General features: G+C 46.0%; 2 protein-coding genes across 3 annotated transcripts; one reads left to right on the forward strand and one right to left on the reverse strand.

Annotated features, from left to right (window-relative positions):
* The first annotated feature begins 6,206 nt into the window (after nucleotides 1-6,206).
* LOC124691322 lies at nucleotides 6,207-11,213 on the forward strand. Its single transcript, XM_047224599.1, has 4 exons — nucleotides 6,207-6,502; nucleotides 6,688-7,016; nucleotides 9,223-9,458; nucleotides 10,404-11,213. The coding sequence occupies exons 1-4, from the start codon at nucleotides 6,306-6,308 to the stop codon at nucleotides 10,968-10,970; spliced, it is 1,329 nt and encodes a 442-aa protein (XP_047080555.1). The 5' UTR covers nucleotides 6,207-6,305; the 3' UTR covers nucleotides 10,971-11,213.
* Nucleotides 11,214-13,368: 2,155 nt separating this feature from the next.
* LOC124691329 (TOM1-like protein 5) lies at nucleotides 13,369-17,377 on the reverse strand. Of its 2 annotated transcripts, none has more exons than XM_047224618.1 (10): nucleotides 17,263-17,377; nucleotides 16,861-17,027; nucleotides 16,469-16,547; nucleotides 15,987-16,085; nucleotides 15,789-15,902; nucleotides 15,295-15,452; nucleotides 14,552-14,627; nucleotides 14,376-14,461; nucleotides 14,088-14,249; nucleotides 13,369-14,014 (listed from the first exon to the last, which is right to left on the reverse strand). In XM_047224618.1, exons 2-10 carry the CDS (start codon nucleotides 16,959-16,961, stop codon nucleotides 13,669-13,671), a joined length of 1,221 nt encoding a protein of 406 aa, XP_047080574.1. In that variant the 5' UTR covers nucleotides 16,962-17,027; nucleotides 17,263-17,377; the 3' UTR covers nucleotides 13,369-13,668. The 2 variants fall into 2 exon arrangements, with proteins under 2 accessions (XP_047080574.1, XP_047080566.1); XM_047224610.1 differs by having other exon boundaries at nucleotides 15,789-15,914.
* Between the last annotated feature and the right edge of the window lie 5,374 nt (nucleotides 17,378-22,751).

Consider the following 22,751-nt stretch of genomic DNA (forward strand, 5'->3'; position numbering starts at 1 on the left):
TGCTTCTATTCTTGTAGACAGTGTTGGGCCTCCAAGAGCAGAGGTTTGTAGAACAGCAACAAGTTTCCCTTAAGTGAATCACCCAAGGTTTATCGAACTCAGGGAGGTAGAGGTCAAAGATAGTCCTCTCAAGCAACCCTGCAATTAAGATACAAGAAGTCTCTTGTGTCCCCAACACACCTAATACACTTGTCAGATGTATAGGCGCACTAGTTCGGCGAAGAGATAGTAAAACACAGGTGGTATAGATGAATATGAGTGGTAATAACAATCTGAAATAAATATGGCAGCAAGTAAACATGCGATAGAGAACAGTAAGTAAGCGGTGTTTGCAGTATTGGAAACAAGGCCTAGGGATCATACTTTCACTAGTGGACACTCTCAACATTGATCACATAATAAATAAATAACTTCTCTGACTTGTGCTACATACACTCTTTTGTTGGATGACAAACACCATTCATTGTGTAGGGCTACAAGAGCTCCCTCAAGCCGGAGTTAACAAGCGCCACAACATTCAGCATTCATATTTAAGTAACCTTTAGAGCATAATAGATCTTTGCAATTTAAACCGAGTACTAACATAGCATACACACTGTCACCATTACACTATGAAGAGGGAATAGATCACATCAATACTATCATAGTGATAATTAACTCCATAACCTACAAGAGATTATGATCATAATCTATGCCAAGTACTACACGATGCACACACTGTCACCATTACACCATGGAGGAGGAATAGACTACTTTAATAACATCACAAGAGTAGCACATAGACTAGTAGTGATACAAAGCTCATCATATGGATCTCAATCATGCAAAGGAATTCATGAGATCATTGTATTGGAGTACAGAGAGAGAGATTAACCACATAGCTACCGGTACAACCCTTAGCCTCGAGGGAGAACTACTCCCTCCTCATCATGGGAGACAGCAGCGTTGATGGAGATGGCGGTGGTGTCGATGGAGATGCCTTCTGGGGGCAATTCCCCGTCCCGGCGGCGTGCCGGAACAGAGATTTATGTCCCCCGAATCTTAGCTTCGCGATGGCGGCGGCTCTGGAACTTTTCTCGTATCGTGGTTTTTCCGTCTCGAAGATTTAGGTCACGAGGCATCTTATAGGCGAAGAGTCGGAGTCGGAAGGGGTCTGGGGGACCCACACACCGAGGGGCGCCCCCTTGGGCCGCGCCGCCACCATGTGTGGTGGCCCCGGGCCTCTCTTCCGGCCCCTCTCCGGTGTTCGGAAGCTTCGTGGAATTATAAGATACTGGGCGTTGATTTCGTCCAATTCCGAGAATATTTCCTTACTAGGATTTACGAAACCAAAAACAGCAGAAAACGGAAGCGGCACTTCGGCATCTCGTTAATAGGTTTGTTCGGAAAATGCATCAAAACGATATAAAGTGTGAACAAAACATGTAGGTATTGTCATAAAACTAGCATGGAACATCAGAAATTATAGATACGTTTGAGACGTATCAGTGCTGCTCTGGGCGGCGGCGCTGGTGCGGTGGCGGCTGCTGCCGGTGCTGGTGCGCTCGCTGAGGGTGCGGCTGCAGGAGACGGAGGCGATCTACAAGGAGATCGACGCCTTTTACGAAGCCAACCAGTACGTCGAGCCTTACGAGGTAAATCTCTGTCTCCCCTCTCAGATCTGGTAACCGCTGCTATGTCGATGTAGTAGATCTAACCGCTGCTCGATATCCGTAGGTAGGATCGGTACGTAACCGATGTAGTAGATGTAGTAGATCTAGTAACCGCTGTGGTGAAATTCTTGGACATTGTCAACAAATTCTTGGATATACTTTTACCTTGACTGATAGTGGATGCTCTGAATTGTGTCTTGTATGGGGAAAAAGATGCTGCTACGGTTAATAATGTACTGATTGGCAAAGTAATCATTGATTTGGAGATGAGTGTTAGTTAATCAATTGGTAAAATAATCATTGATAATATACAATGTCCGACATATCAACATCGAATTCATATTGCAAGTAAGATCATCTAGTAAAACTATTTGTGCTACTCTCTCCATACCGATTTAATTATTGCAAGTAATTATTGCAAGTAAGATCATATCGATGTTGTCAATGAGAACCATTCGATGGTTAGGATCATCAGAGTGATGATTTGGTGTTTTGTCTTAGCGGATCTTTTTCAGCAAGAGGCGATCATGTTTTTGTTGATGGCGAATGGTTTTTATTGACTTGATTATCGCATGTTTCTATCTTGATTTTATCAATCTCAAGTTGTGTGTGCGTTCATATGTACTTATGGGTGCATAGGAAATCTTAGTAGGTAAAATGTGTGTATATGCGTGTTACAGAGAATATGTAGTATGTATTTTAGAAAAAAGAACCCCAAATAAAATATCAAAACTTGATAAAAATTATCAAAATTAGCAAATCCTAGGCCTCATCTTAGATAAATGGCAGGCCTCGTTAGCATGTAGAGGTGGAACGATGAGCGATGTACATTAGGAGGCCGGTTTAGCCGGCAGCGGCATCACCCAAAGTGGTGTACTAGGTGGTTGATGTAAATGTGGATGTAATGGGGCTTCTTTGCTCACCTCTTAACCTTAATATAATGACACGCAGATCTCCTGCACTTCTTCTTCAACATGTTGTTGTTCGGAGTTGGTAACACCATTTTTAAATTGCATAAGAGTAACTCCCACAGCCGCTGATACGGATGCAACAAAAAATATGATACACAATAGCGCTTCTTTTGATTTTATCTTGCATATGCACCAATATAAATGGAGATTGCACTTCTAAGCTTTCTATATATGATCAATCATCAAGTAAATGTCTGTTAAGTTTGTCTGCAGCCTCTTGTATTGGTTTACTGTCCCTAATGTATGAAGCACATGACTAACTAATTTTATTTGTAGTACAACACAGATGATGACGTCGATGAGGACAACTTTGAGTCCTACGTGCAGAGTCAGCTGAGGAGGTTCGAGTCTCGGAAGCTGAAGACACTGCATAGGGGACGACATGTTTGCCCCTTCTGTCCCTACAAGGTGAAGGACGGTTCGCTGGCTTCCCTTGAGATGCATGCTATGGACACTCGCCACAGCGCCCGTGAGTGGCAGGTTTGTGCTGGGTCCTCGCCTTCCCCCTTCCGCGGGATTTCCAAGAGGAGGCGTCGCAACATTTGAATCTACCATGCATGCCTCAGCCTGATGCCTTGCCGCCATATACATGTTATGTCCCTTGGAACTTATTTACGTATGGTGTTGTAATGGACAATTAATAACCTTTAGATTTAATGTGTGTATGTAGAACCTTAAATTCTACTTATAGAATGTGTTAGTACTAAGAACTTAGATCTCCGGTGTGGTTATGCATGAATGCCTTGTTTTTTACATAGACTGCTCAGTCCGGAGCCAAACTTGTTCAATCCCTCGATAACAAATTAATTAAGTCATTGCCACGTAGAGATGTTAGCTAAAATCAACCAAATTTGTTTATTACAATATAAGCATAGTCACATATTGGTAGAGTTGTGAATCCTTATGCAGTCCGGAAAACAGAGAGACCAAATTCCAACATAGTTATCTGATCCCTAACAGAGTAATAATACGAGCGTTCTGCATAAACGAAAATCTCCCGTGAATACTAGACGAGCACACTATTACTGAACACAAACAACTACAATAGAAAGAGCGCAGTCGTACTAGACTAGCACCACCATGAGAACGAACGATTCGGCGCCCCGTGACCAAAACCGGAGGTGAAATCGAGCTCGCATCGCGAGCAGAACGCCAGCCCCAAAGCACCAATGGCGTTAGAAACGAGAGGGATCAAAGGACTCACCAGCACCACACCGTGATAACGCGTGAAGCACACGCCCGTTGGAAACCCCAAGTGAAAGGTGTGATGCGTATAGAATCAAGTTTCCTTCAGTATGAAACCAAGGTTATCGAACCAGTAGGAGTCAAGGGCCACGTGAAGGTTGTTGGTGGAGGAGTGTAGTGCGGCGCAACACCAGTGATTTCGGCGCCAACGTGGAACCTGCACAACACAATCAAGATACTTTGCCCCAACGTAACAGTGAGGTTGTCAATCTCACCGGCTTGCTGAAAACGAATGATTAAACGTATGGTGTGAAGAATGATGTTTGTTTGCGAAGAACAACAAAGAACAAAGATTGCAGTAGATTGTATTTCGGATGTAAAAGAATGGACCGGGGTCCACAGTTCACTAGTGGTGTCTCTCCAATAAGATAAATAGCATCGTTGGGTGAACAAATTACAGGTGGGCAATTGACAAATAAAGATTCATATACATATCATGATGATCACAATGAGATTTAATCGGGGCATTACGACAAAGAACATAGACCGCCATCCGGCATGCATCTATGCCTAAATAGTCCACCTTCGGAGTTAGCATCCGCACCCCTTCCAGGTATTAAGTTGCAAACAACAGACAATTGCATTAAGTACGATGCGTAGTGTAATCAACACAAATATCCTTAGACAAAGCATCGATGTTTTATCCCTAGTGGCAACAGACACATCCACAACCTTAGAACTTTATGTCACTGCCCCAGATTCAATGGAGGCATGAACCCACTATCGAGCATAAATACTCCCTCTTGGAGTTACAAGTATCAACTTGGCCAGAGCCTCTACTAGCAACGGAGAGCATGCAAGAACATAAACAACACATATATGATAGATTGATAATCAACTTGACATAGTATTCTATATTCATCGGATCCCACCAAACACAACATGTAGCATTACAAATAGATGATCTTGATCATGTTAGGCAGCTCACAAGATCTAAACATGATAGCACAAGAGGAGAAGACAACCATCTAGCTACTGCTATGGACCCATAGTCCAAGGATGAACTACTCACGCATCAATCAGGAGGCGGGCATGGTGATGTAGAGCCCCCCGGTGATGATTCCCCTCTCCGGCAGGGTGCCGGAGGCGATCTCCTGAATCCCCCGAGATGAGATTGGCGGCGGCGGCGTCTCTGGAAGTATTTCCGTATCGTGGCTCTCGGTAATAGGATTTTCGCGACGGAGAGTCTTTATAGGCGGAAGGGCAGCCTCGGAGGAGCCAGGGGGTGGCCCCCCCATAGGCGGGCGCGCCCAAGGGCCGAGGCCGCGCCGCCTCGTGGGGTGGGGCCCCCGGGGCTCCCCTACGGTCCCTCTCGGCTCTCCGGAAGCTTCAGTGAAATATAAGACCCGGGCGTTGATTTCGTCCAATTCGAGAATATTTTCTTTGTAGGATTTACGAAACCAAAAACAGCAGAAAACAGACAATTGGCGCTTCGGCATCTTGTTAATAGGTTAGTGCCGAAAAATGCATAATAATGATGTAAAGTATGTATAAAACATGTGAGTATTGTCATAAAAGTAGCATGGAACATAAGAAATTATAGATACGCTGGAGACGTATCACACCGCTATTGCTCTCCTTCAACCACCCCTCAGCCGACGGCCGCCCCGCCACAGTAGCATCGATTTGCTGTGCCGCGCGGTAGAATCCCTTCCACCAAGTCCTCCTCCGACGCCCTCACCACCTTAGAAGTATAGGATTGGGAACGTCGCGCCGCCGAAGGAACCCTCCCGGAGCCCGGCGACGGCGACCCCTCGCCGCGGATGCCTTGATCTGCCGTCGAAGCTCCTCCACCACTAATCGAACCGACCAGGGACACTACACCGGGGCTTCCCATTGGATTTCTCGCCGCCGACGAGATTGATTCGGCGGTGGAGATCGAGCAGAGCGCTCGTGTGCGAGGGGGTGGGAGCCTGGGAGGGGATGAACCCGGTGGTGCCAATTCAGTAATGCTACAGCTACGGACTCATTCTTACGAAACACACCTACGCGCTGACGTGGGGAGTGGGGAGAGGGATTACGGTCCGGAAATCACGCGGAGGTAAAACATTTGAACCAGTGGGCCTGTTCCACATCATTCACGTAGGCGGTTTCCGTAAGAACTCATCCGTAAGTCGAGCATTTTTGGTGCCAATTTCATAAGACAACGAAAAAGAAAAGGAAAATGAGGCCGTCGCTGGTTTGGACGTATGCGTCGGTTCTTTTCCTTCCGCTCGATCGCGATCCGACGGGCCAAACGAGGGAGCACCACGTAAGACACGGCAGTGCCCAGGCAAGAATTAGATTTTGGGTAAAAGTTCCTGCACCTCCAACTCCCCTGCTCTCCCCAACCAAACACGCTGGGAAAAGAAGACCAGCGCCGTGCTATTTCCCCCTATTTCTCCGTTCCCTAACCCACACGGCCACACCCCACCTCTCCTCCCCGCCGCGAGCTCAGATGCAAATCCTTCACTCGGTTCGTCGTCTACTCCGACGACCCGGCGTCGCCACCTCTCCTGTCCCAATGCACCGTCTCTCCTCTACCTCGCGACCTCTCCTCTCTTTCGTGGCCTCTGCTTGGCCTCACTCTGCGCTTGCACGCCGAGATTTCCCACTCACGGTGGCTCCAAATCCGGCTCTCCATCTTATTTCTGGGTATGTTATCCTGATCCGATGATAAAGTTTGCACCTTTAATCAGTTGGTGTAGTTTGGATCTGGATTCTGAGAAACTATGGATTTTTATTTAGCCCTTTCTATTGATTTAGTAAGGAAAAGGACCAAAAAAAAGAGAGATTTGCGTTGGATGCTGATATTGCCCTTTTATGCTCTTTGGTGATAGATTTTCTCATGGATCTCGGTGTATGGCCAGTGCCAGTGGAGCGAAAGGTTATAAGTCTGGTAAACCAGGTAGGCGATCGCTTATCTCATCTATCAACAATCACTCTGCCATCAGCCAAGGCATGAAAAAGGTAGAGGCAAGGGGCACATCATTGGAGGTTAGAAGGAGGCCAACCAAGGAGCGCAAGTGGGCAGTGGTACTCAGTAATGATGAAGAAGATGTCAGCCCTGTGGAAATTCTTCCAAAAAGCACACACCGTGATGGTTCTCTGTATAACACGAGCACTCATGTATGGAAAAGAAACTATCGGGTTGCGGACCGTAGTGAGAGTAAGTGGTCAATATCTCTTTTCCTTTTTGTTTGTTTGTTATGAGCACATTTTTCAAGCTATTGGATGATCAATTCATATATTCTCTGTTGAAATCTTGAGGCCAATTTATGTTTCCTTTGTTTACTTTTACAATTTAAATTTTGATGCACTGCCAGAGATAAAAAAAAGAAAATCTCGTCAAATGTTACTCAAGGGTTGCATTTGTTAGGTTTTGCAAAAGTAGGAGAGGAAAAAAAAACGACCATACTCTAGGTCGTGATTCATGGGAGATCATATCTCCCATAAATTTCTTTTGATTGTCCAGATAACTGTCTTCAGTAATTTGGTTCACCTTTACCCCTTCCCTCCGCAAGTTTCCTTTTTATTACTACCTCTGTCCATAAAAGGATGTTGCAAGTTTGTCTAAATTTCGATTTATCTACACTCTTTAGTGTATAGATGAGTGTCGAGATGCATCGAAATTTAGACAAATCTCCGACATTCTTATATGGATGGAGGGAGTAGAAGAAATTGCACAAGCCACTAAATTTTGAGGCACCTGTTGCACAAAACTACCACTTTTGATATTTTTGCACAGACCAACCAGCTCTGCGCAACATCTGCAACACTTGCCTGAAAGATTGATGAGATTGGTGGTCTGTGCAATTTCCACTTTTTATTAGAATGGTTTCAATACATTCCATAATGATGCTTTGTTAACACATTCCGTAATGATACTTATCCTTTTGGTTTCTCGTCACTTCTGTGAGGTGAGAGTAACTCTAGCAGAATCCTTATATTCCTCACGAACTCCGTATATAAGGAAAAACCTACTCAGGCAGATTCCTTAAAACACCCCATTCCTTAATTTTTTAAAGGATCTTCCCTAAAACTACTTTATTTCTCAAATTTAAGGAAAACCGACCAAGCCCTCCCGTGGGAAAAGAGGACCGAAGCCCATCTCCCACGCGTGAGCCCTCCTCCTAGCGCCATCTTGCTGATGCCACCACCATCCCCCCTCTCAGTCATCCGTCTGAGCCCTCTGGCCACCTCCTTGATACATTGCCTTCCCCGCTGCTGCCGATCTCCGGCCTCCCTTGCTGCCGCTGGGAGGTCCTTCGCACCTCCTGATACGCTCCCCCCGTGGTCGAAGGAGAGCCCACTACGCCCGTCCGGAGACTGGCTGTGGAGAGCTCTGGCATGGCTGCCTCGACCCGCAGGTCAACTAGCGCTGGGTAGTGGGAGGTCCTACGGTTCTCTGCTCCCCCTGGCGAGCACGCTCTGGCCTCCTGTCGAGTAAAGACCGGCAGCGATCGGCGCCCCACCAAGGTGTTTGACAAATTGTGTGCAAGGTCGTTTTATGGCAACTCGTGTGATCAAATGTCTAGATGAACTCACTTGAGGAGGAATATTTTATGTACATGTTTTATTATTTGGTAATGCGCGAGTAGAACTTTTTGAATAAGAAAGAGACGTACTATTTTTACAATTTTTTGCAAACTTCATTCAAATTTGAAATGTTGTTAAATTTTATGTGGTAACAACATGTAATTTTTGAATTATTAGAAATTTATATGGAGGTTCACAGTAAGTTTATATTCACAAAGAGAAAAAAAAGAGATTATAAGGAATCTATCAAAGCAGCCTTCCTTATACACCGAGAAAAATTACAAAGATGTTCCTTTAAACCGCTATAAGGAATGGATTCTTACGGAGTCTGCTAGAGTTGCTCTGATAGATGGCATCATGCCGGAATATGTTTATAAGCTTCCATTATTCTTAGCACGTTGTTTTGTATCCTGTGTATTCAATAGGTTTAGTTGCTCCCAACCTATGGAAACGGTCATGGAAAATTATGAAAAACAATTTATAATATTGGATATGATGTTATCTACCATCAGAAAAATGTACTTAAAAGAGGATTTCTAGTCTAGAAAGAGAAACAAAATTAGATTTTCATCAAGTATTTGTTGGAGTAGAATGAAGCTTTTCCTTTCTGCAGTGATTAAATGTTAGGAGTTATCTCTTATTCTTTGGGTTTTCCTTTAGCAAAAACCTTTTGAGGGAGTGAGTTTCCTATTAGACCGTTAATTTTCACTTAGATGAAAAGGAGAACTTCTAACAGGGCGATGGAATCCTCAAGCCCCATGTTTGCTTCTCATATAGCTAATAATTTTTTCCTGTATGAATTTGCAATTACAATATAACGTTTATTTTTTATGAAGCTCGGGTGGAGCCTATGATGTTATCAAATCCCACAAATTGCACCATCCGTAATGGAAGATGCACTCAGCATGTTCCGCGTCACATGTTGCAGTGTTTTTCAATAAAGTTGGCTAAACTTTTTGTGGATAGTGGCCCAGTGGAGTTGTATGGATACATAGCAGTGCGGGATGGTCTGGATCCATTGCTTAATTATGTTGTCAATTTAAGCAGGGATGATCCCATCATCGTGGAGCAGGTGCACATCCATACTTATCTGCAATTATTTCAAGGAATAAGTCTACCTAGCACCCATTGTATTGAGGTTCGTACATAAGCCCCTTGAGAGGAAAACAAATGATTCGGCTTTTATACGGTCAAAGTCATCCCCTGGGCAGTCCTTATATTAGGTGGACCCTGCCAAGTGGGCAATACCACCCCAGGGAATGATTTAGATGGTATGAGATACTTTGGGGGTCAAACCTGATTTTATGCTTGAGAGGACTAAGTAGACGAACCATGGTACTTGGGGTTAAGTAGACTTATTCCTGATTTCAAATTACTTTATTCATTTGGCATTACAAGGCTTAACTTAGCACATGCATAGAACAGATGAGATTGATCATACATACTGTCAATGTCATACAACAACCACTTAATCTCTTTTGCATCATTAAAGACGCTTCCATGTGATTAATCTGTCCAAAACCAAAAGTAGCAGAATTGTAGTTTGGATTGTAAAGCCACTAATTTACCATGTTTATATTGTGAAATGATGGTTTACTGTGAAAAATTGCAAGTTACAAAACTAAGTGAGTATCATTTATTCCAATATAATCAAACAGAATAGTTGTGGACTCTTGGGTCCTGCATAGTACACCACACATCTTCTGTTTGTGGGCATATGAAGATTCATAGCTTGAGTGAGCACATCAATAAAGAAGTTGCTTTATTTTCTCTTTTCATTTCAACTGTCATATGCAATTACATATTTGGGATTCTAACAAAATCAAATAAATATCAGGCGCCAGTTTTCCCTCTGTAACACCATTTTGCACTCTGCAACCATTGAGTTTGATAGGTTACACATATTTTGGTCATCAATTGCAAAGTATTCCTTCAGCAAATATTGTCATAAGTAATATTTAGCTTCGGTTGTTTTTACTATCATACGAAGAGCTACTAAATACTAGAAATTTTGTAGGGTTCCCTCATCAAGATGTCTGGCCCTAAGAGAGGGATAGATATGTATAACGTTATTCTAATCGAATATGACATGAGGATCAAGACAGGCGAAAAAGAAGATGATGATCTACAGCTGATCGATGGTATATCGATCATAGAGGACATGGGTGGAATATGGAATTGTGCATTCACGACACGCATCGCTGGCGATCATGGTGAAATTGACTTTACTTCATCACGTGTTCGTCGTGCAGTTGAGGCAACCGTAGAAGTTACCATATCACAAGTGCAAAGCAGCTTCGATCTGTGTCTCCGTTGTTTCATCGGTGGCTTTGATGAAGAAATCCGGCTCTTTGATGGTGCCATTGGTGAGTCGCGTGGCTTAAAGAGGTCTGTCATTGCTCTAGGGGAGGGTTCCACTATGGATTTGAAGTTCAGGATAGGCGCGGAGTCATCTGCTGGTTCTGCTGAACATGGTTGTTCCTTCAAGGCGGACACACATGGGCATGCTACTCGAGACATAAAGACTGGTTTCGGGTTGATCTCAGTGAAGGTAACTTGGTCGACTTTGATTCACGGGTTCTAGGTCCATTCCGGTGCATCCCAACCATCAAAAAGTCGTGACTGTGAGGAGGTGCCCCAGGATTTAAGTTGTGTCAAAAAGCCTTGAGTTGTGAACTAGTGGCAGTTCACTGCTAGTATTCCTTCTCTGTCAATCTACAGTGTCCCAGTCTCCCAGGAGTAGTCAGCGTGGGGGTTTGTACATACCTGATTTCTCTTTTTAAATGCAACAGATTTCTCTTTTTCAATGCAAAGGCAGCTTAAAACCTTTGCACGACCAGCCCACTCCAGGCGTCTCCAGCTCTAAAAGCCGCTGAAATATCATGTTGCTCATTTGGCTTAATTGCTAGTACTGTATAAGCTGCTGGAGCGAGTTGGCCCGGTTTTGTTTTTCCAACAGTTTACTTGTATGGAACACAAAGTACATTGCATTGTTTCATCATCGAACGCCACGGTAGATGAGAGGCGGGTGGTGTTCTTATGTTCGCCATACACACAACTTTTCGTGTACATTCAGTGTCTTTTCTTGATTAGCATGTGACACATAAAGACTAAGAAAGCACTGAAAAATATACTGTAACAAAGAAAATTCGAATTATTACGATAGCAACTTCTTCCTTCCGTCATTTCTGGTACACTTCCGGGAGCCATGTGGCTGCTGGCCATTAATACATTGTCAGACCATAAGTTTGTTCAAGCTCTCACACAGGAAAGCTGGTCTTTGACATCAAGAATTTGGCGACGAAAGTTCCTTTAGATTAGTTTCCCTCATAGTGGTAGGACTTGTAACAAGGCGGCGCATTTTCTGGCTCGTGCAGCAGAGCATGTTGCTGAAGCTGTGTTGCAGAACATACTAAGGGAGTGTTTGTTTCAGCTTCTAGTGGCTTTCCAAAAGCAAAAGCAGGTCAGATGAACCAAACAATGTGCGTTGGCGGTAGGCTTCGCCGAAGCCACGGAGCAAAACAGGCATACCAGGGAAAGCACCTCTGGAGGTGCTTCCCGCGGCTGCGAGCGAATCGTTTTCTCTTTGGATATTTGATTTGAGGAAATTACGAGCAAACTGCCATCCTGAGCCTCACCCCCGTATCATTACCCAATCGACCGACGGACCACCTCCTTGCCATCCTCGCCGGACCCCCGCCGCCCCAGATCCATCGACGCCCCCCCTGACTTGCGCCATCGGCTGACCGCCCCCTGTCCGCCCTCACCCCCCTGGGCTGAGCTCCTCCCCATCCCGTGCGGAGGACGGCGGAGGGCTTCTTCCGTGCTTCGGGAAGACGGCGGCGATCTGCTTGATTCTGAGCCCCCGTGGCGACTCCTTCGTCCAGGAGGTAGAGGAAGGTGAGGCAGTGACGGCGCGACGGTTACCTGTGGTCGGGGATGGCCATGGCGGCTGGGCATCGGAGAGCACGCAACGGACGACCATGGCGACTAGGTGTCGGGGATCAAGCGCGGGCGAGCGAGGCACTAGGGAGCAGCTCGTGCGGGAGGGAAGGAGGAGAGGCCAGGGGGAGAAGGAGAGCAGCGGCCGGCGGCGGAGCTAGGTGGGGGAGGTGCTAGAGCAGCGGTGATGTGCGGGGTCAGGGAAGCTCCGCTCGGGTGGAGGACGGAACGAAACACAGAGAGGATAAAGGAGAGAGACGACAGTGTTGCCCGGCTGGTTTTTATTTTATTTTTTCTTTTTCTCTTTTCTTTAACTGAAAATTTAATTAGAGAGGAAGAATGCATCCTAAATAAATTGTATCTAAATGGGTGTTCTATTATTTTGTAAATGAATATTCATATGTTTATCTGAGTGACATATATGTTTGTACAATGAGGGTATTTCAGACAATTTGTCAGCATACAGCTAGACAGCCAGCGAAGTTGCCAAACAGTAAAACTCGAAACAGCAGCTTTTCTTGCACATCAGCTTTTTCTGCACAGCCAGCCAGCCGCAGCCCAAACAAACACCCCCTAAGAACTTGTAATATATACCCCGTTCCAAAATGTAAGGCTAGAAAGCTACATTTCAGAACAGTGGTAACATGTTCCATGTCAGAAGAAAAGCTATACTGCTTTTAACAGTAATATATTTTTTGAGAATTTTGTTTGAAACAGTTAAACCATGATCTAGTGCATTTTCACCCGATCAAGGTGGGAGATCTTTTCTTACAAATCCAGCCAACCGGCCTAACCTGCCTCAAAGCCATTGTCACCTTTTCTTAGAAACCCTACCTGATCTCGTGGCCGAGGGAGGGATAGAGATCCATGCATTCACATGCGCAAAGCCTTCTCCACCTGGCCATGATCCATTGCATTGACTGCCGGCTAAAAGGTCTCTAAGCAGTGAAGAGCACGCCTAGCCTCTGACACACAAAGTAGTAGTGACACAGAAAACTCAAAACAAAGTAGAACAAAGCACCAAGCAAAAGGCGAGCAGGTGCTGATGGATCACAATCTCGTTACCCACACGACACATGTATCTTATCTATCTATAAAGCTGATAACTCAGTAACTGACAGCACAGAACCGACCAATTGTCTACAACAATGTCAGTCAGCTGAAGAAACTGGAAAAGAACTACTATCAAGCCAAACAAGTCTGTGTACAGAGGTGGTCAGTAGTAGAAACTAGGGAATGCGAGGAGGCGGCAGCCTCCCCCTCTCCAATCTGATAAATGTATAGCCGAGCAAGCAGAAGATCATCCTGAAGAACCAAAATTAACTGTATATACCATACCGCTACCGCTCCCCTAAGTCGCCGTAATCCGTGCTGCCGCTGCACGTGCTGCTGCTGTTCGACGACGGGCCCCTGAGGTGGCCTGGCAGGCCATCCATGCTCTTCTCGCGGAAGAACCTCTCCCTCTCGGCATGCTTGGCGGGCGGAGGCGGGATCAAGACGGCAGAAGGGTCGGGCTTTGCCTCTGGGTGGTCTGGCGAGCGGATGTTCAGCGCGGTGGGCTTCTTGTCGGGGTGAGGTACTGGTTGGATGGTGAGAGGGCGGCGCAGCTTTTCCTCGGGTATGGATCGAAACGGTGGAATGGACTCGTCTAGGTAGTCTTGAGATAAGGCCTTCCCCTTCCGTAATCTGTTTTGGTGAGGGGAACTTGGTAAGAAGCCGCTTTCAACCAAATGAAGGGATGGAGAATGATAGAACCTACCTCCGATAAAGACTTTCATCGTCTTCCTCCTCATGTTCTTCCTCGAGGTTAGATGGAACCGTCGCCGTAGTTGGGTGAGCTGAAAGCAATGCATCGTGCCGTACAAGAACCTTCTGCAACTCTTCATTCAGCTCTATGCATTGCGATACCACCAATTCATCCCTACCAAATGGTAATAGCAAAGCACACATCACACCTTATGAGAATTAGCATGCCGAAGGAGCAAAATCAAAAAGGAAACATCATGGAAAGCAGCAGGAAAAACAGACCAGCAACACCAACCCTTACCTTGACGTCATGACCAGATGCATTATCCGTTGCTTTTGAAATGTACATTGCTCCACAAGATCTAACACAAACTCATCTGTTGCTCCCTACAAAATGGATAACTCTGATGTAAGAGTTCACACTAGGTTAATATTTAGGAAGGACAATTGGTAATGTAAATAATGGTTAATATATACCTCAGGATGTCTAGGATCCATGGAATTAAGCACATCCCTTAAAACTTCCATGACACTAGATGCTTTCTGAATTATACTGAGACACAAAGTGTACTGTCAATTTAATATCCATCCAAAAGGCATGTATATCAACACAGGAATGCAATAGTTTGTCATACCAAAAAGAATCTTCTTAACAAGTAATAGAGGGCATACATGATAGTACTGTCTCTCTAAGTATTCATGCTACGAAATATGAAATAGTATTGTGCTGAAACATGATGTATTGGCCCTTGCTATTTGCTCCTACATGTGGGCTCACCCACATCTGTGAATAGTTGAACACCATGCTACTTGCTCCTACCATGCGACGTCAACAAGGATAGCTCAGACCAAACAAAGAAGACATCCGATAGAACAACCAACTGGTCTAGTTGAGTCACAGAAATGGATTCCTTGAATTAGAAACGTGACACCTTCTCGCGCTGTGACATCTGAGTGCTTGCCCTTACTCCAAATCATAGCATAAAACCATATTACCCAACACAATGCTCATAAGCTCAAGGCATGTACAATGCAGATCTACAACTGTTGCTAAATGACACGGGATGATGAGAATCGAGTGTCAAAAGCAATTATGAGCTTATGACTATTTATTAGTAACTATTTTCAATAACTATAGACTGGAATGACAACATGCTGGGGTAAGTGGAAGATGGCTTACAATTACAGAATTACATGATTACTATAAATCCCATAAATACCTCGTGTCAGAAACCGGCGGTGTTTGAGCTTCATTATGTCTGTCATTCAATCTGCTAGATAGGTTGTCCTTATTTGGTTCGATTATTGCTTCTGGCACTGGATGTTGTACTTCTGTAACGATAACATTTGGACGATTTGAAAAGGTCACACCTGCAGACTAAGAACAAGAAAATATATATAAGATATAAGTAGTACCTATTTTCTACTCTAAACTATAAATATTCAAAGAATCACTGCATACTCATTATATTGGAATTGTAGAGGTCGTTGACGCTTAAATCATAGAACTACCAATAGATATCACTACCTATAACTTCTCTCAAAAATAAACTCTGGTAGAAGATAAGCACATGTATTACTCTTGGGCTCTTGCGCAGGAAAAATATTGTATTAAAGTAATTCCTTATATACTACCAAGAGACCACCTCACTGTGTCACAACTTCATGGAAGAAATCAAGGAAATCAAGATGTATGATTAAATACATTACATACCACTAATTCATAATATGCCCCATAGTACTGGGGGAACTTTCCTTTAGCTCCACCAAGGGATGTTTGGGTCGCATCTAACAAAAGAAATACCTTTTCCCGAACTGGCAATTCTGTCTGCAATGAAGACTATTTGTTATGTCAACATCAACTAGTAAAGGCGCACAACTGTCCTCCAACAATCAGCGAAAAAGAAGTCACCTTTTTCTTCACTATTTTGACAAGTATCGGGAGAAGCCCATTGTCAATGACTTGCTTGTGGATAGGCTCTCCACAGTTATTCATGAGCATCTCCAATAGCTGGAAGAAATATCACGCAAATATATGTTTGTCACAACTGATTTACTAAATTTCTCCACGGAATATGACAGGTTATTTAGTTATAGTGTAGAAGGAAATTTAGATCAATAACCGACCTACACACAGTTAACCACACACAACAAGCATCTTAGGTATCTCGATGTGCTATTTTAAGCAAAGCAGAGGTTGGGTACCCAAGGAGGCTGGTTTTTGCCGAACCAAATAAAGGATCTGTTTAGTTCGTTTTGCATAGCATAGAGGCATAGCTATGTGTCCAGATATTAACAAATATATACTACAAGAAAAAGGTCCATATTACTAATCTAGAGTCCCAACCACCGCAATTGATCATAACGAGAGCTGATTCGGCACATATAACTCACCATGACAGCATAAAGTTGAGCATTCTTGCTCCTGCTTCCTACACACTTCTTTATAGATTTGATCACATCCTTCGCTTTCCTGGTGACAGTAACAGGGAGAGAAAAAAATGGATCATTTGAGGAAACAAAAGCCTTCTTTCCAAACGGCACCCTATGAGCCACAGATTTCTGAAGAAAATCTATAAGCCAAGAAGAACCGATGACTCCTTCAGATCGATTCGCCGTTCACACAACACGGGGACGGAATATATTTTTCAGCGAATGCAGAGTACAGTAATATACTACGTGGCAAATCATAAACTAAATCTTGAACAAGCAAGGTCGCAATGCTACAGGCCTAACTGAAATTTTCTGAACAAGGGAGCAGTATGCAAAGGGAATGGCAAGATTACCCTGGATCCTGCGCGACGAGCTCGCAGATTTCGATGTTCTTGGCCCAGTCCATCTCCTTGAGCTTCTCGCTGGTCGCCGCCTTCACCATTTCCGAAGCCATCTTCTCCGCCGTCTCTTCAATTAGTTCAATCTCTGATCTTTCTTTCCCTCCCGGGCAAATCCAAGCCTGATTCCACGAAATAGACGAGCAAAATAAGCGGAAAATCCCTCGTTTCGTACACAGCGGCACAAATTTTTTATACTATTAATTAATATCGCGTCCTTCGCGACCCGCAAGCACCATGAAAAGAACATTCTTCGGGAAGGGGAAGAGAGGAATAGGGGATACTAATCTAGAACCACAAGATCGATCACTTCCGAGGGGAGCAGAAGAATGGAAATAGGAAATAGCACGCACGAACCCGGATCGACCGTGACTGGCTCGAGAAGCGTCCTTAGTATCTCGTCCCCGGCGGCGGCGGAGCCATGGCAGAGGTGGCTCGTGCAGCAGTGATCCCACTGCGAGGGGAGAGAGAGACAGAGAAAGAGAAGAGTATGGAAGGTATGGTTATTAGAAATTTCAATACAATTTCTCGTTTTGCAGATTGCACCCTGTTGTTTTTTCTAGAGGCACCCTGGTCTTTCCTAGGTATGGGAGTATTTGTCTTGGTTGTCACCATCGTCGTCAAACTTGACGGTATGTTTTTTTTTTGAAATGTTGACGGTATGTTTGCGATGACTATCCAAGCCAATCTTCAAAGTCAGATCAGATCAGTTGCATAGCGTTTCATAGGAACTATTTCCTAACCATTCTCCTCTTTGTTTACGAAAATTATATTGCTGAAAATGGCAATGTGTGATCTAGTGCTATATTTGGTCAACCGGTTCAATGGCCATGGTTGTAGTACTGACTAACTTATACTTCTCCACTAGCCATCTTTTCTTTTGTTTTTTTTATCGTGTCATGTTAGATAAATGCTGAATAATGCCTACTTGAAATTGTAACTCTGCGACAAACTTGAATATTTATATAGTTCTTTGCTGATGACATACTTCATCCTTCCGGTGAGCAAGGACTAATTTTTTTTGGCCAAATCGCCATATAGTAAGGAACGTGGTGCAGACAAACGTTAGCTTCCAAAAAAAATGTATACACCGTGTTTCCATTTTCCTCCGTTGGGATGCACTGCACCCACATCAGGCCATAGGAGTCGTCCCCATCGCGTCGTCCGTCGTGTGAGAGGACCCGGTGATTGGCACTGCCATCATCGCCGCGTTGTCCGCCATGCGAGAGGACCAGGTGAATGGCAGGAGCAGAGACGCTGCTGCCCCCGCCAATCCCAGACGACCCGACACCATTTGTTAGGGATGAGGGCACCCTAATAGAAATCACCGCTCGATGAATCCGGAGAGGAACCTTCCATCGGGTGACACATCTGGTTGGCCGTGTGTGGAGCAGCAATGAAGACATACTTCATCCTTCTAGTGAACAAGGACTAAAGTTTTTGGCCAAATCTTCACAAAGTAAGGCATAGGGTGCAGACAAACGCTAGCTTCTAAAAGAAACTCATACTCCTTGTTCCCTTTTCCTCCGATGGGATGCACTACACCGACATCAAGCCATAGGAGTCGCCACCGCGTGGAAGGACCAAGTGAACGGCAACAACAGAGCCATTGCCACCACCAAATACCAGACGACCCGACACGATTTGGTAGGGAAGAGGGCACCCTAAGAGAAAGCTCGGCTTGATGGATATGGAGAGGAGACTGCCATCGGGTGACACATATGGTTGGTCGTGTGTGCAGCAGCAAATCAGCCATGGGAGAAGGAGGCGTTCGACAAGGGGAAGGAGCTACATGTTGTGGCCTTGTGGGAGACGAACCTAGGAGAAGCTAGAGATAGTTTAGGATGGATTTTATATTGTGGCGCGAAAACATGCACCCCTTGTTTACAGAAGTTGGAGGGACTATTCTTTTTACAAGTTTGAGGGAGTACTCTTTTTACACGTGTGTGCGCAAAGGGGGTGTGCTTTCCCACTTTAATCGATCTATTGTACGCCTATCTAGTCCCTAAACATTTTTATCTTACACTTCAATTTAGTCCCTAGTCAGTCGTCTTTATCCGTTACATCTGTTATATTGCTCCGTATTTTGGACAAGAGGAAAAGTATGGACAAAACAAGTAATATTTGAGTGGTAATAACAGTTGTGCTAGTTTCACGGTTAAAACCTAACGATATCTTGCTCGACATGTTTTTTTTCCGATAAAGGGAATACATTAATATCGAAGGATAGCAATTACACCCAGCCTCTGCAACAACTCAATGCCCTAAAACATTACAGATGCACACAGCCAAAAAAGAGAAAAGGAAAACTAAAAAATAAAAATCCCGCTACAGTATTCCAGCAAATTAAGCAACAGTAATACAACCACCACCAAGACAACACCTGAAATTCAGACTCTTCAAAAGCGACGCCTACAATAAGGAAATAGTGCACCAGCGCCGCTGTCGCCCGATCAAAGTTCTTAGGTTTTCACGCTGAAGATAGTCTTCGCTCTGAAAACAATGCCTTCAACAAGGACATTGCGAGGCACAACCAGCTAAGGCTAGACATTGGATTTTCACTCTGAAAGGTAAGACTCCGAACTTCACATGCATATCACTGCTGCGAAGTCCGGAACACCAAGCAAGCCCCTCAACAACGTAAAGACTTGAACCTCCATTAGCTAGTCCTCCAATCAAGCCTTCATGATATCCTCTTCTTCTGACTTCACCATGGATGAGCTGTCACTTGGTATGTTTGTTACACTTGCCGGCGGTGCCTTCCGGAACTCAACACTCCGGGCGAGGCCTCCGGTAGGTCTTGGTCTTCATCCAAGAGAGGCTCTAGGAGCGCCGCCTTTATTCAGGTCGGGCCCCCACGCCGGCGACCATCCCAGGCTGGCCATGGTTGCCGCCGGAGACACCAAGCAGATCGCGTAGTCCGAAGACACCGCATACGCCTAGGCACCACCGCAGCCGAACGCCAGCCCTCCTCCGCCGGCCGCCGAGTGGCGAGGAGAAGGGAACCTAGGGTTTCCCCCGCAGCCCGCCCCCACCCCTCCCAGCTCCACATGTTTCTTGAAGCTCAAATTTTTCATTTTTTTCTTGCAATACAAACTTATATATGGTGTGCAAAATCTGGCTGTTACCACGAATGAGTTTGTGATGTGGTTACTACCATAAGGAGTTGTCACAGCCATTGCTAGTGGTAGCCACGAAGAATGTAAGGAGCTAGCGCTCAAAATGTGGGCAGTGGAGATCCACATTTTCCCTGCCGTAGAGTAGAACAAAGTCTTTCAACACGACGCCGTCCTTGGTCAAACAACCGTGTCCAAAACGGAAGAAGAAGAGCTGACCAGGGTTTTTACTTCCGCCCAGGGACGCCCGAGCAGATCGCAGAAACCGCGGGGAGCAAATTGCCAAAGAGCAAGACCACAAAAAGAACAGGAAAAGTGAAAGAAAAAAAAAGCAAAAGAAAAGAAAAGGAGGCGAGAGGCGTGCGAGAGCTTTGGACGGCGTGTGCGCCCGGCGCCGTGGTTGGGGGGTGCTGCGGGGCCCACGCGGTCCACGGCGCCCGACGCGCCCAGCCCGCCACGTGGGCCCGCCCGCGACCGCCGGCGCGCTCGTAGACGTGTAGACGCGGTCTTCGCGAGCTGGCACATGCTGCGTGGGCCCGCGCGCCGCGTCGAAGCGTGCGGCGCTAGCCTGCCCAGCTACAGCTAGCCTCCAAGGCGCTTTTCCGGCTGCACTGAGTTGGAGATGCTACCCGCTGGATGACACGTGGGGCCGAGTGCACGTGGGCCCGGGTGCCAGTGGGTATATGGGAGAGTAGGTTTAGCAGCGGATTGTTTAGAGGATAGGGCTGCTGATGCGGACTATAGTTGGTTTCGTGTCACGCAACGACAGCCCACACTAAAACCCACAAGAAACGGAACAGGGACAGAGTGACAGACACCAACAGCAGATTGCAGGATAACCCAACAGGGAGACGAGGGGTGTCGTGCTGCGTCATCGTATTACGGTGAGCGTTCTGGCCAACTGAAGCTCTCTCCCTCCATAACCATAACTTGCTTTGGAATTTCCCTCCGTCTCCAAACTACAATTTTAAATACTATATAATTTGTACTTATAATATGTTCGTGAATTTTGTATAAAATGAAACAGATTTGCAAGAAGAATGCAACCATACAATTTATACATCTCGAAATTTTATATGCACACGACAAGTTTTGTGGGAATTTTTGTTGTGTGTCTTATACAGGAAATTAAGAAATGTCTCATAAAAATCTTTTTAACCACCAAATTTTGTCTTTCTGCACATGACAGACATGAGAATATTGGGTTTTCATCACACAACTTTGTGAACACGCGTAGAATGCCAAGATGTACACTGATTTTCTTTTCCTTTTTTCTTTTTTTTTCTTTTTGATATTTTGACCTGCATTTCAAAGTCAATTGAAAAACCACGAGGATTTCACGCGTAATTTCTGTGTAGCAGCAGTTGCGATCGAGAGAATGGCCTGTCGTGCGGTGGGCCGTGGATGTTAACTGTCATTATCAGGTACTACTCGGGGTCAGGATATGTGGCAGGTCTGGTAGAGGATATTATTAAGACCTATGGGATGCCATCCGCCTAAGAGCATCTCCAACAGGCGCGCTAAAACAGTCGCCCGCTAAAAAAACTATCGGTTTGACGCGCGCGGATGCCCGCGCGGAGCTTCAGCGGACGTGGGAAAAAAGCGCGCGCGCTAAAAAAATTGCCGCGCCTGCGCGTTTGCGCTATTTCGAGCGGGAAAGTTGCCGCGTGCGCTGCCGTGCACGCTAACAAGCGCGAAAGCGACCAACCGTCTGAACTTTCCACGCGCCACTCCGCATCTCTCACTCCCCACCGCTCTCCCTCCAGCCGACGCTCCGCCTCCGTGCCTCCGTCGAGATGCCTCCACGCCGCCGCCCCGCCTCCAGCTACCACGGCGTTCGGGCGCGGCCGAGCGGCCGCTTCGACGCGGAGATCCGCTCCGGCGACAAGCGGATCCGCCTCGGAACTTTCGACACCGCGCACGAGGCGGCGCTGGCGTACAACGCCGTCGCCTGGCGCCTCGGACGCTCCCGCCGGACTATGAACTTCCACGATGTCTGGACGCGGGAGCAGGCGGAGCAGCAGCGCCGCCAACGGGAGCTCGAGCAGCGCCTCCTCATGGCCGAGCGCGACGAGGCCCTCCGCCTCGAGTGGGCGCGCCAATTCCCCGAAGACGTCGCCGCCACTGAGGCCTTCTACGCGCAGAAGGAGGAGGAGAAGGCGGCGGCGAAGGCGAAGAAAAAGGCGAGCCGCGACAAGCGCCGAGCGGAGTCCGCGGCAAGGGCCGAGAAGGCGGCGAGGAAGGAGGAGGAGAAGAAAAACGGCGCAGGACCGTCCACCATCATCCTCTCCTCCTCCTTCGAGTGGACTTCGACGCCGGTGTCGGAGACTACTCCGAGCAGCCACTCGTCGGACTACGACTGGGAATCGGAGTAGGATTAGCCTAGTTTACAATAAAATGTCGCGATGTATCGTTGAACTTTTAATATCTTTCCTATTTTCAATTAAAATTTCGTGTTTTATTTAAATTTGATTTATTTTGAATCGAGAAATCGGTCGCACTAGCCGTTCGGGCCGCGCCGCGCGCTGCAAAATGGCGCGCCCGGCGGAGGAGCATTTTTTCCGCCCAAGCACGTACGGCAAAATGCCGCTTCCGGCGGGGCACAAATCACCGCTGCGCGCGCTATGTGTTTATAGCACGCTCAAACCTACGTATAGCGTGCCGATTTTTCCGGCGCCTGTTGGAGATGCTCTAAATAAAATGCAGAGTGGAGTGAAGTTGATCGCATCA

Source organism: Lolium rigidum, chromosome 1 (assembly GCF_022539505.1).
Source record: "Lolium rigidum isolate FL_2022 chromosome 1, APGP_CSIRO_Lrig_0.1, whole genome shotgun sequence".
NCBI classification, from domain to species: Eukaryota; Viridiplantae; Streptophyta; class Magnoliopsida; order Poales; family Poaceae; genus Lolium; species Lolium rigidum.